The 12,423-nt window shown below is 37.8% G+C and overlaps 1 protein-coding gene across 1 annotated transcript in view; it reads left to right on the top strand.

Annotated features, from left to right (window-relative positions):
* The window catches only part of FSIP1 (fibrous sheath interacting protein 1), a 276,680-nt gene that overhangs the window by 29,912 nt on the left and 234,345 nt on the right, over window positions 1-12,423 (top strand). The window contains exons 7-8 of the mRNA XM_036734577.1: window positions 10,131-10,229; window positions 11,888-12,009. Of these exons, the coding sequence (XP_036590472.1) occupies window positions 10,131-10,229; window positions 11,888-12,009 (221 nt within the window). The remainder of the gene's footprint in view (window positions 1-10,130; window positions 10,230-11,887; window positions 12,010-12,423) is intronic.

Here is a 12,423-nt window from a genome sequence, read left to right as displayed (position 1 = left end):
GAGAATACACATACACACATATAGGACAATATTCTCTCAAATATCCTAATATCATATATTATATGTGTATATATACATACATACATACATATACATACACACACATACACATATATGATGTCCCCTAGTAAGAAGTCAGCATTCAGTTGGAGAGTGAGACTGTGGGCCAAGCACTGAACTCATTGAGAACAGAGGGATACATCCTGCAGGTTAGTAAATAATGACTACCAGGATCAGGGTTAAGTGGTAAAATTTGGTTAGATTGAAGCTCAGAAAAGGAGTGTATTGGCAGTAGAGGGAGACTCCAGAAGAGGCAGTGGGGAGCAAGGAGTATTCTTCTCCTGCTGGGATGAGTGAGTTGGGGCATATGAGAAAATGTGTAATCCATGTTGGAAAAGATAGCCAAGGGTGTAGTGCCAAGGGGTAGGGGTGGGAACAGGGAGAAGGTCCCAATGAGTGCCAGAAGATGGAAAGAACAAGAGAAGAAGAGATCTAGAATGAAAGGAAGTTTGCTAGTTATCAAATGGCAGTTTGAGAGGGCAGATTTGAAGGAACAAGTCTGGAAGGGGGCAGTGGGAGTAGGATTGTTATGGATGGGAATGAAGGAACAGACAACTAAGGCTAGAGAGGGAGATTTTTCTTTGGCAGTCAGAAGTTCTGAATCACTGGGAGTGGGACAGTAAGAGAGTATAGGAGTATGCCAACCATTAGAGTATCAGTGGGTGGAAGGAAGTCTGCTAAGACATGATTAGAAGATTCAAGGTCCCTCCTGGGTATGGCCTGTGTGTTCTTAGGCATGACTTTAATTGCCTGGCTTTGTGGTGAGAAGTGTTTCTGTTTCTTGGGGAGCCCCTGGAATCTCAGCCTGATAAGAGGTACAAGTAGGTCTGTCAGTGTTGTGTTGAGGAGGGCTTCCAGTAGACTACTGAGGAGGCATTGGGTGTCTGGAAACCTTTGCTTAGTCATAAGATTGTGTAGGCCCTGGTGATGTTGTAGACTGGGAACTCCAGGATCTTAGCAAAGACCCAGGAAACAGGTATGGCTTATGTCATCCAAGGAGACAGGAAACGATATCTCCTGGGCCTTCTAGAAGATTGGCCTATGGGGTTACACATTTATGTTAAGTCCTAGTTGAAGGACCCTCATATTTTTGAGTATACTTCCAGTTAAGGGTATATAGGAAGATAAGGTAGGGATGGGTAGTAGTCTGGGCCTTTGAAGGTACTACACTTACTTTGATGAGGTAACATTCATGAAAATATAATGATAGTACCACAGCATGTTAAAATTTACAGGATGAAGCTAAAGCAGTTGTAAGGGTTGAGATGTATTGACAAAAATGAAAAAGAAGAGATTAATGAATTATTTGAAATATATTAGAAAAAAGAAAATGGGCATGTCATGTGGCAAGAGGGAGGGCTATTCAGTGGAGAAATCATGTGCTCTACTGGTATCTTTGTGTGGTCAAGAGGAACTGCGGAAACCCCCCCCCCCCATATGTGGGGAGGGTGAGGGTAAGAGTCCCACAGGATGGTCCAGCATGACCATGCTGTGATCATCAAGTAGGGACTGCAAAGTTGCATTTGAATATTTGAGTAATGAATCATGCTTGTAGTTGGAAAAAAACCAGAAAGGCAACACCTAAGCACACACCCATAAATAAGCAGAAAAGATTTCACTTAGATCACTGAGATTGAAGGAGAATTTAAGGTATTGAAAGCAAAAAAAAATTCAAATTAATCAACAAAACAGCCATCTTTGGAAGAGGCCAACAAAGTTAACAAATCATTAGCTAGCTTTGCCAAAATGAAGAGAGAGGAAAAATAAATTGTTAAAAAGAAGAGAAATTGAAAATAGTGAAGAAACAAGGAAACTTATTTAATAATATTATATATAATTGTATATTGTATATATGTACAATATGCCATATATGCTATGAATATACAATATGCCATGAAAACTGAGATTATGAAAAATAGAGGCACACCTACAAAATTGCAAATATCATAATTGGCAAAATAAGAAATAGATAATGTAAATAAAATGATGTTGGGAAAAAGAAACTGGATAGGCTGTTAATGAATATGATACTCCCTTGCCTAACAAAATCAAGGAAACACAACAGCAGGGAAGAAAGATTCATGAATGAATTCTTTCAAACATTTGAAGAACAAATAGTTCCAATGCCATACAAACTATTTAAGAAACAGAGAAAGACAACATCATATCAAATCCTTTCTACTAGAAAAATATGGTCCTCGTCCCCAGCCCTAGGATGGGTGAGGAACATAAAAAAAGATCAGCATCATTAATGGAAACCAATTCGCTTTTAATCTAAAAATTTCATTGGTATCTTTTGTTTTTACATCGCCTACATTTCCCCCTCTATTTCTCTCCACTCAATTCCAGAGAGCCATTGTTTATGATAAAGAATTTTAACAAGATGACCAAAACTAATATATAGGAAAGGTTTCTTGTTATATACAGAGTTTCAGTTGTTGTTGTTAGTCCGTTGTTTTCAAAGAGGACTATGACACCAGCAAGGTTGGGCTGTGCAAGGTCACCAGCCTGACTTTCTGTTCCAGAACCATCTGGGTCCATTGGCAAGATATAGATCAGGATGACTGGAGATGGCCCTAGATGCAGTGGGAGATCTTGACCTTTTAAAGCTAAGGTCTTTAACAGGTCTCAGTTTGACTGAGGCAAAGCCCTTTCTGTGATTAAGGCTAGGTGAGTAATGAAGCAGAGGCATTTTTTACCTAGTCAAAAAAAATCAATCTGGGAGGGGAAGACCCTCAAGATTTCTGGCCAAAACAGAAACAATTGTTATTTACATTCACTCTGAGCCAATCAGGGTGCAAACAAAGACCAACTGGGGCTTGGCCTGGAACCTATTGTTGGCCAGTCAATGACAGCCAGAGTGAGTGTTGCAAAGGTACATGAAAAGATGTCTTCTCATATCTCTTCTTTGGAGCCAACCTTCATTAATATAATTTTACAGCATTTAGTTTTTGTTATTTTGATGTTGAAGTTCGTTTTGTTTTCCTTGTAGTTATTGCGAATATTGTTTTCCTGGTTTGACTTCCTTTACATTGCATAATGGAGTGTTCAGGGAGGACTGGCACCTCTGGTGTGAGGGCTTGCTGAGCCCTTTTTAGAGCTGTTTATCCATGTTTGGTGTCCACCTTTCGCCCAACTCTCACTTGTGGCTCCATGAAGCTGTAGCATGTACAGCAGCCATACCCTGGCAAAACCATCTCAGGCTAAACCAGTTGAAGGTAACCAACAGGCCTCAAAACCCTCTGTGAGTGAGGGGAACATCTACCCCAGCTATGTGAAAACTTCCCCTGGCAGAATGGGTAGATGAGAACAGTTTGTTCTAATGGCCATGAAGGCATCTGAAGCAGGCACTGCAGATAGCTTAGGGCTTGGTCAGATGCTGAAGATGCCAAGGTCATCCACTGCACCATGGACATCACCAGTTGCCTGGCTTTTATCTTGTCACTGGACTTCTGGAAGAGAGAATGAGGCTGATGGCTTTGTGCGACTCTGCCTCACTTAAATCCAATTCACTGGAAAGTCAAGAAATCACCCTGTGATGTCATTGATCCTCTTCAGAAAACGGACAAACAACAACAATAGGTCTTTCCATGCTTTTTTGTATTCCTCACGTTCGTTTCTTCCAGAACAGTAATATTCTATTGTATTCATTTATCCCAATTTGTTTAGCCAGTCCTTAGTCACTTTTTAAAAATTTCCGACCCTTAGCTTCATCTCTGAAGGAATGGAGACTGAATTGAACATGGGGAGTGGTTGGGAGAGAAGACTGCTTGTGGCAGCCTGTGACTGTCCTCTTTCCACTTCCTTGATGGGACTGTGATATCCAGGCAGCTTGTATCTCATGGTGATGGGAAACATCCACAGAGTTTCCAGATGAGAGAATCAAATAATCTTTTAGATTTGGAGAGGGCTTTAGAAGCCATGCCACACACATCTGAAATGCAACCACCACCATAACACTCAGCAAATGATCCGCTAGCTTCTGAGTGGGAGTACTATGTTGGCTCATCACTCATGTTGTGTTCATAATTGTGGTTATTAGCCAGGACTCTGTCCTGAGCTCTCCTCTCTTCTCTGTGTACTCTCTTGATGACCCCATTAGCTCCCGTTGTTTAATTATCATCTCTATGCAGATGACTCACAGATTTACGTATCCAGCCTAATTCTCTTCCTTGAGATCTAGAGCTATGTCATCAATTACCTACTGGATATTTCCAGTTGGAATTTCCTACGGACATCTCAAGTTCACCATGTTCAGAACAGAACAGAACTTGTATTTTCCCTCAAATTCACCTCCCTTTCAAACTTCCCTCTTTCTTTTGAAAATACCTCTATTCCTGCAGTGTTTCAGGATTCTAACCTCAGTGTTGTCCTCAATGCTTTACTCCCCCTCAGCGTAGACGTATGTAGTCATTTGCAAAATCTTGCCATTTCCTATCTCCACGATATTTTTCCCATCCATCCATTGCCTTCTCACTGTGCACAGTCATCATAGTTCACACTCTCACCACTTCATGCCTGGATTATGGTGAAGGCCTCCAGATTGGTCTCCCTGGCTCAAGTATCTCCCTACTCCAGTCTCTCTTTCACATAATTGCCAAAGTCATTTTCCTTAAGCACAAATCTGGCCTTGTCACTCTACCCAGTAAACTATTGTCTAGGACAAAATGTAAACTCTTCCATCTTTTAAAGATCTTTACAACATGAACCTAACCTATCTTTCCTTCCTCGTCATATATTATTTTATATCCTTTAAGTATCCTGCACTTTGTCTTCCAGGCAAACTGGTCTTCTTTCTGTTCCTCAGATACAGCTTTCTGTCTCTCATTTATGGGCCTTTGCACTGGCAGTCCCCCTTCCTAGAATACATACTTCCTTCTCACCTGCACTTCATTGAATCCTTCCTTTGCTCTGACACTCAACTCAAGTACCAACTTCTATACAAAGCCTTTCCTCATCTTCCCATCTGCTAATGCCTTCCTTTCCTAATTTCCTTGTATTTACCTGGTATTTATTTTGTGTATTTGTTGTTGTTCAGTTGTGTCCAACTCTTCCTGACCCTGTGGACCATACTGCCCAAAGGGTTTTCTTGGAAAAGATACTGGACTAGTTTGCCATTTCATTCTCCACTTTTGTATATACTTATATGTGTATATGTTGTCTTCCTGATGAAATATAAGCTTATTGAGGACAGATACTGTTTGTCTTTGTATCCCCAGTGCCTAAGACACTGCTGGAATGTAGCAGTGACAACAAATACTTGATTGATTGACTGAAATGATTAGGAATTTTTCTTGATATGAAGCCTAAATTTCTGTCATTGATTCTATCCATCATTCCTGGTTTTGCCCTCTGGGACTGTGCTAGAAAATTTGGTTTCTCTTTGACATACACTTGAAGATAGCCATCATGTCCTCCCTGAGATTTCTCTCCTCCAGGGTAAGCATTCTTACTTTAAAAACACCTGATTCTCATATGGCATAGAATTGAAGCCATTCACCAATCAATTATTCTCCCTTGGATGTTCTCTAGATTATTGATATGGTGCCTAGAATTGAGCACAGTGCTATAGATGTGGTCTGACTAGGGCAAAACATAATAGAACTATCATTTCTTTACTTTTGGGACCTATGCCCAAGATCATGTGAGGTTTTTCTGGCTGCTATATGATGGTGTTGATTCATATTTGGTTTTATAATCAACTAGTATCCCAAGATCATTTTAGAGGAACTAATACTTAATAATCCAGCTTCTCCTATCTCGTACTTGTATAATTTTAAATTTATCCTTATTAAATTTCATCTTATTTGATTCCACCCAATTTTTGAGATAGTCAAAATGTTTTAGGTTCCTGGTTCTGTCATCCACAGTATTGGCTGTCTCTTCTAGCTTTGTGTCTTCTGCAAATTTAATATTGATGCTCTCTGTGCCTTCACCCAAGTCATTGATAAAAATGTGAAATATGCATTTCTGATATTAAAAGGACAGGGATGTAATTAAATAAAGACACCTGGTAGCCATGTAGGAAGAAGTGTCTGAGATTAGGAAGCAGAGCTGTAGTTACCTGGGAGTGATATTGGATGCTATTCCTGACCAAGTAGTCTTCAGGAGAGAACAACTAATACTCTTAATTCTTGTATTGCATCAATGAATACTGATCTACAGCAAGGTTTTTATTATGAATAAAAAACGATTCAGAATTATGGAGAAGTGTATTTCCAGTCTTTGAGACCATTTATGGCTGGAGGGTTGATACAGGATCTGAAAGGGTCATGGGCTTAGAAGGCATGGGCTGGACATATTGATAGCAACTTACTATGATTTATTTGGCTTATTCTTATTAAAACTTGTATACAGGTATGTGGACAGCTTGGTGGCTCAGTGGATAGGGTGCTGGCCTGAAGTCAGGAAGACTCATCTTCCTGAGTTCAAATCTGGCCTCAGACAGTAGCAGTGTAACTTTGGACAGGTCCCTTAATCCTGTTTGCCTCAGTTTCCTCATCTATAAAATGAACTGGAGAAAGAAATGGCAAACCACTCCAGTATCTTTGCCAAGAAAACCCAAATGGGGTTAGTATAGAGTCACTCATGACTGAAATGACTGGACAACAAATACAAGTATGTCTTTCTAAGTGATCCTACAACCAGCATAGCAGATATGAGACCAAAGGGAGAGAGGGGGTGTTGAGTGGAAAGATTGGGAATCAGTGAAGTTGGATTTAAATCCCAGCTCTGCCCCGTAGCTACCTTGGGTAAACATGGGCAAGTTACATGATCACTTTGGGACTATTTTCCTCATCTGTAAAATAAAAGTTGGATTAAGTGACTTCTAAAGTTCCTTCTAACTCCAAATCTATGATCCTGTAAGGGGGAAGGGAGTAAGCTGCTGAATTGATTGGTGGAAATACTAACCCTGCCTCTGGATAGATGAGAAAGGGAAAGAACCAACTGGGAGAGTGAAAGCTTGCTTCACTGAGAACCAGAGAGAAGCACAGGCAGCTTGACAGCTACCCCAGAGTACCTTCTTGTGAAGAGTTCAGAGAAATAGTGGAAGACTTCTATAAAATTATGCAGTTTGAAGAAAGCTGGACCAAAAGAAAAGTGTTCACAATGACCACAGCTATGTAGTTAAAGTTAACAATAGCAGCAACAAATTCTTGTTATATGCTCAGTAAAAACGACAAAAAGGATCATGAAAACAAGGTATGACGTGGAGACTGCTAAGCAGTCAATAGTATTCATTTTTGGAGTTGGAGCTAATAACCATTAATAACAGAAGTTTATAGACACAATTGTTTACCGTATTTGTTTCATTTTGCAAGTTTGTTTTTCTTATCTTTTGATCATTTATATAATATATATACACATTGTCAATATTTCAAAGCCTCATGATTTCATCAGTATGGGAACTTTTCCTACTTTTGTAGACTATTCATTCATTCAATAGGCATTTATTAAATATGGAACCTATTTTGTGCCAGGGACTGTGAATATAAAGATAGCAACAGAATAACTCTTGCCCTTAAGGAGTTTACATTTTATTGAGGCCTAACAAAATAAAGGTATAAGCAAATACAAACTAGAAAAAAATGACTTTTTTGGGGAGGGTCATGGCAACTAAGGGATCAGGAAAGGCCTTTTATAATTCATCAGTCAGCTAGTGTTAAGTGTGTACTGTGTATTAGGTACCAGGAATATAAAGATAAAGTTGAAATGGTTCCTCCATCAAGTTGCTTACATTCTGTCATGGGAAATCTATGTATGCATATAAGGAAATACAAAATGTAAATAAAAATTAATTTCTTAATGGAGGGAGTTATAAGCAGCTGGGAGCTGGGAGGGATCAGGAAAGGCCTCATAGAGGAGGTGATATGAGGTAATCCCTGAAGAAATCTAGGGAATCCATCACATTTATGTACCATAATTTTTGCATTTTTGATTGGCGCCCTCTTAGTTTCCAATTCTTTGTCACCACAAAAAAGAGCTGCTGTAAATACTTTTGTATATATGCATCTTTTCCCCTTTTTTATGATCTCATTGGGATGTATACCTAGCAGTGGAATCACTGGGTCAAAGAGCACGTATGGTTTAGTAACTTTATGGGCATAATTCCAAACTACTTTCTGAAATGATTATACCAGTCCACAGCTCCAGTAACTGCAGTAATGTGCCTGTTTTTCCACAGTCTCTCTGAAATTGTTTAAATTTTTTTTATTTGTTTCGTTAAATATTTCCCAATTACATGTAAAATAATTTTTTAAATCATTTTAACAAAAATTTGAGCTCTAAATTATTTTCCTTCCTCCCACTCCTTCTCCCTTCTTGAGAAGGCAAGCACTTTAATTTTAGTTATACATGTGAGGTCATGCCAAAATATTTCCATATTCGTTATGTTGCAAAAGAAAACACAAAATAAAACAATGAAAATAAAGAAAGTTAAAAAAGTATGCTTCAATCTGCATTCAGAGTTCGGTAGTTCTCTCTTCAGAGGTGGATAGCTTTTTTCATCATGGGTTCTTTGGAATTGTCTTGGATATGTGATATATAAAAAATTCAAGAGACAATTTCTAGGTAATTAATCATTTTGTTAATTATGGCTAGTGAATAATTAATAAAAGGATAGTCATTTGGCTGTCTCTTGTGAACCAAAGATGGATCATGGTGGCTTATTGATGCTTATATGCCCTAAGAAGAGAGGATGTTCCCGATAATTCTGGTTGGTTAACAGTTAATGAGATAATGAATATTATAATGAGAGGTGGACTTATTCTGATGAGGGGCTGGAGGATGTGACTTTATGTCATTCTTACTTATCTCTACCCAGACTGCCCACCTGCCCTGAGCAATCTAGTCAAAGGATTTACCCCCCAAGGAAGTCTGAGCATAACACAGGGGCTTCCCCACTTGGGTGGGCTCTGAGCAAGATTGAGGAGAAAGTTATCTAATCTCATTATCAGCAATGTCCTTCAGATGCTGGCTGAATAACCTACAAGGGGCTGATTTCTGAATGAGGAAACAGAAGGGGGAAAACCTTAGTCCTAATTCAATAATTGGTTATTGATATCAGAGAGAAATAATTATTTATTTCTCTCAGATCATTATCTCAATCAGAGTAGCTAAGTCTTCACAATTGATCATCTTTACAATATTGTTGTTATTGTGTATAATGTCCTCCTGATTCTGCTCACTTCACTTTGCATCAGTTCATATAAATCTTACCAGGTTTTTCTGAAACCATCCTGCTCATCATTTCTTATGTGTTCAGTCATTTCAACTCTTTGTAACCCCATTAGGGGTTTTCTTGTGAAAGGTACTGGAGTGGTTTGCTGTTTTCTTCTCCAGCTCATTTTATAGATGAGGAAATGGAGGCAAACAGGATTAAGTGACTTTTCCAGGGTCACACAGTGAGTAAATGTCTGAGGCTAGATTTGAATTCAGGGAGATGAGTCTTCCTGACTCTAGGGCCTGCACTCTATCCTCTATGCCACCTGGCTGCCCAAGTTAACATTCCATGAATGTGTAATTAATAACACAATCAACAAATTAAGGATCCACTATTTATGATTCCTTTTAAATTTTGCTGTCAAAATAATTTCTTTATCTTTATGATTAAGCATGTTTTCTGAAAACTAACATAGTTGCTCATTCTTGGGGGGCTAAAATTTTAAGAAAGGAGATTATGCCCAGTAAATGTTGCCTATTCCTCATGTCATGGGGGATGTAGTTTTTGCTCAGTTTGCTTTGGTGAATAAATGTAATATTGCAGTATACCCTTGGGCATCTCTTAAGAACTTAAGATCCTGGTGATGGGGCTTGCAGGCCTGGGTACTTTAAGTTGCTTTCTTTTCCTTTCTATGATTTTTGTTTTCAGGAACCCATGCACACAAAGTCAGATCATTAATCTTCTCTATTTCTAATTGAGCTGATATGAACTTAAGAAACGTATGTGTAGGGAGCAAATTGAAGGGTTCCAATGAGAAGGCAGACCCTGATATTTTTATGACTACTCTGTGGGCATAGATAATTTTCTCTATGTTACTTGTACTGATTGACTGACTTTTAATTAATAGATTCTTCTCACCTGGAACAAGAGGAGCCCTTTGTTTCCGTGTTTCACACACAAATTCCTCCTGAAGAGTATGAAAACTGTATTGAGCAAGCCAGGCAAGGTTAGTTTGACTTTTGGGATCATGCCCACTGACAACATATTTTAGCCATAATTGACTAAAAATGTAGACTTGTATAATAAGTTTTATTTGAAGTCTTTTAAAGTTGCATTCATTTATATCATGTGACAATTTCAATGGAATAAAATGCTATATTTCATTTAAAAACATATATAAATTAAATCATAACAAATATAAGCCATACATTCTCCATCTTTGATGGTCATTCTTACTCTCTCAAAAGCAAATAGATCATGCTACTAAAGGGAGCTGGAGTCAAAATAAGACAAATTCCAAACTGTTAGGCATCACTACAACTTTTATTTGCTCAGAATCTAGTAACTCCATATCCATAAATAATCTTCTTGTGGAATGTTCACGAAGAAATAAAATATAAATATTTCATCCTTTCCCCAGAGAGTGTTGGTTGCTGATTCAAACATTTTCTTCAAATGATCAGACACTCATTTCTGACTTTGAGAATTAGCTACAAATATATTGGAGATATTTCAACTTAATTCATTCTAGTGAGAAGGCCTGAAATTTTTAGCACAGGGTGTTCTCTAGGATGAAAGTAGTTTTTAACCGATTTTTCTCTAGATATTACTATTCAAGATGAAGTCTTTGAAATTTAATGTACTTTTATATGACCTGAGCAGGTTAGACTCCTTCTGCCCTTCAAGGGGGACTCCTATGACCTTTATGAGGAAGTTTGGAGGTCAAATTGAATGAAGGATTTATTTGGCTCTCAGGATGGCCGGTTAAATACAGAAGTGTGATGCAGTAAGTTTAGCACAGAGGATATCCTAGGATACCCAAGAGGGATTCCTCTGGAGCTATAATTTTACTGATTAGAGACTGAGAAGGAAGATTTACTTAAGTTTTCTGATAAATAGGGAAACAAGAAACTAAAAATCTGAGAGGGCAACCAAGAAAAAGTTGTCCCAGCATTTTACCAAGAGTATTCTTGTGAATTCCTATGACACTGAGTATAAAATATAGAAAATATGCCTTTAGTTCTTTCCAGTAAAATTAAGCTGGAAACACCAGACCTAGTGATAAGATGGAAGTCTGAGTTATTAGCTTTTATATATGTTAAGTTTTTAATGAAAAATTCATAAAGTAAAACACTAGGGGTGTGTGTGTGTGTGTGTGTGTGTGTGTGTGTGTGTGTGTGTAAATGATGGTGATGGTTGTTAAATAGTGGTACTTAACTGCCCTTTGAGCAGTCTTACCTCACCTTTGTCCAGTAGTTCATTCCTAAACCAAATTTCTCCACCTTATATCTACTGGTTCCTGGCAGAGGTCACCAGCTTATAGTCCTAACTCATCTTAAGTAAAAATTCTACTTAGTAGTTGCACTATCACATCGGGGACCAACCTTATACTTGTCTTAGGCAAAAGTTGTGTCTAATACATTTATACTATCCCCACGATAAAGAACTCCTTTCTTCATTAGAGATATTTCATCTTGAATATAGAAAAAAAAGTGTTTTAATAAGAATTTCTTTGAAAGTTATAGTCAAATGTCTCACTTTTAAAAGGTTAAATATTCATGTAATAGTGGAATCTCTTAAAATTCTTCTGTTTATGATAGTAGATGTTTGATATGGAATTTTTAAATGACATTAATTAGAAAACCTCTGCTTCTTTTATAGCAGAGGCTGTATATCAAAGTGAAAGTAATAAATCATTGATCAAACCAGAAAAAAAGCCACAGAGAGAAAACTATGGTGAACTCAAGGGTAAAAAAAATCAGGATTTCATTAAGAGAAATATAGAGGTATGAATTTAAAATTTGTAAAAGTCTCAGATTAATTTTTAAAAATTGAGTGGTTTACAGATTGCTGTCAAATAGTCTCTGATAATGTTTTATAATTTACAAACAAATAGATGTATAATATTTTGTAATAGTAAATAAGGTACTGAAATTTATTTCATCAGGTAGGGTTAAAAATCCCACTCATCACTTGAGCCATATCTTGGCTTTTCTTCCCCCCCCCCATCAAAATAAAGTTAATTGAACACATGTAAAATATGCTGGTCTGGTATCTCTAATGCTCCATCTAGCTCTAAAATCCAAAAATACTGTGACATTCTTAAAATCTGAAAGCTTGGTCACATACTGCATATGTATCCCATAGATAGCGATTAGAAACTCCATGGTGTATTGGAAGCAGGGTTGGAGTTCTAGATC

This window comes from Trichosurus vulpecula, chromosome 8, assembly GCF_011100635.1.
Source record: "Trichosurus vulpecula isolate mTriVul1 chromosome 8, mTriVul1.pri, whole genome shotgun sequence".
Classification (NCBI taxonomy): domain Eukaryota; kingdom Metazoa; phylum Chordata; class Mammalia; order Diprotodontia; family Phalangeridae; genus Trichosurus; species Trichosurus vulpecula.
This window is presented reverse-complemented; position numbering and strand designations above follow the sequence as displayed.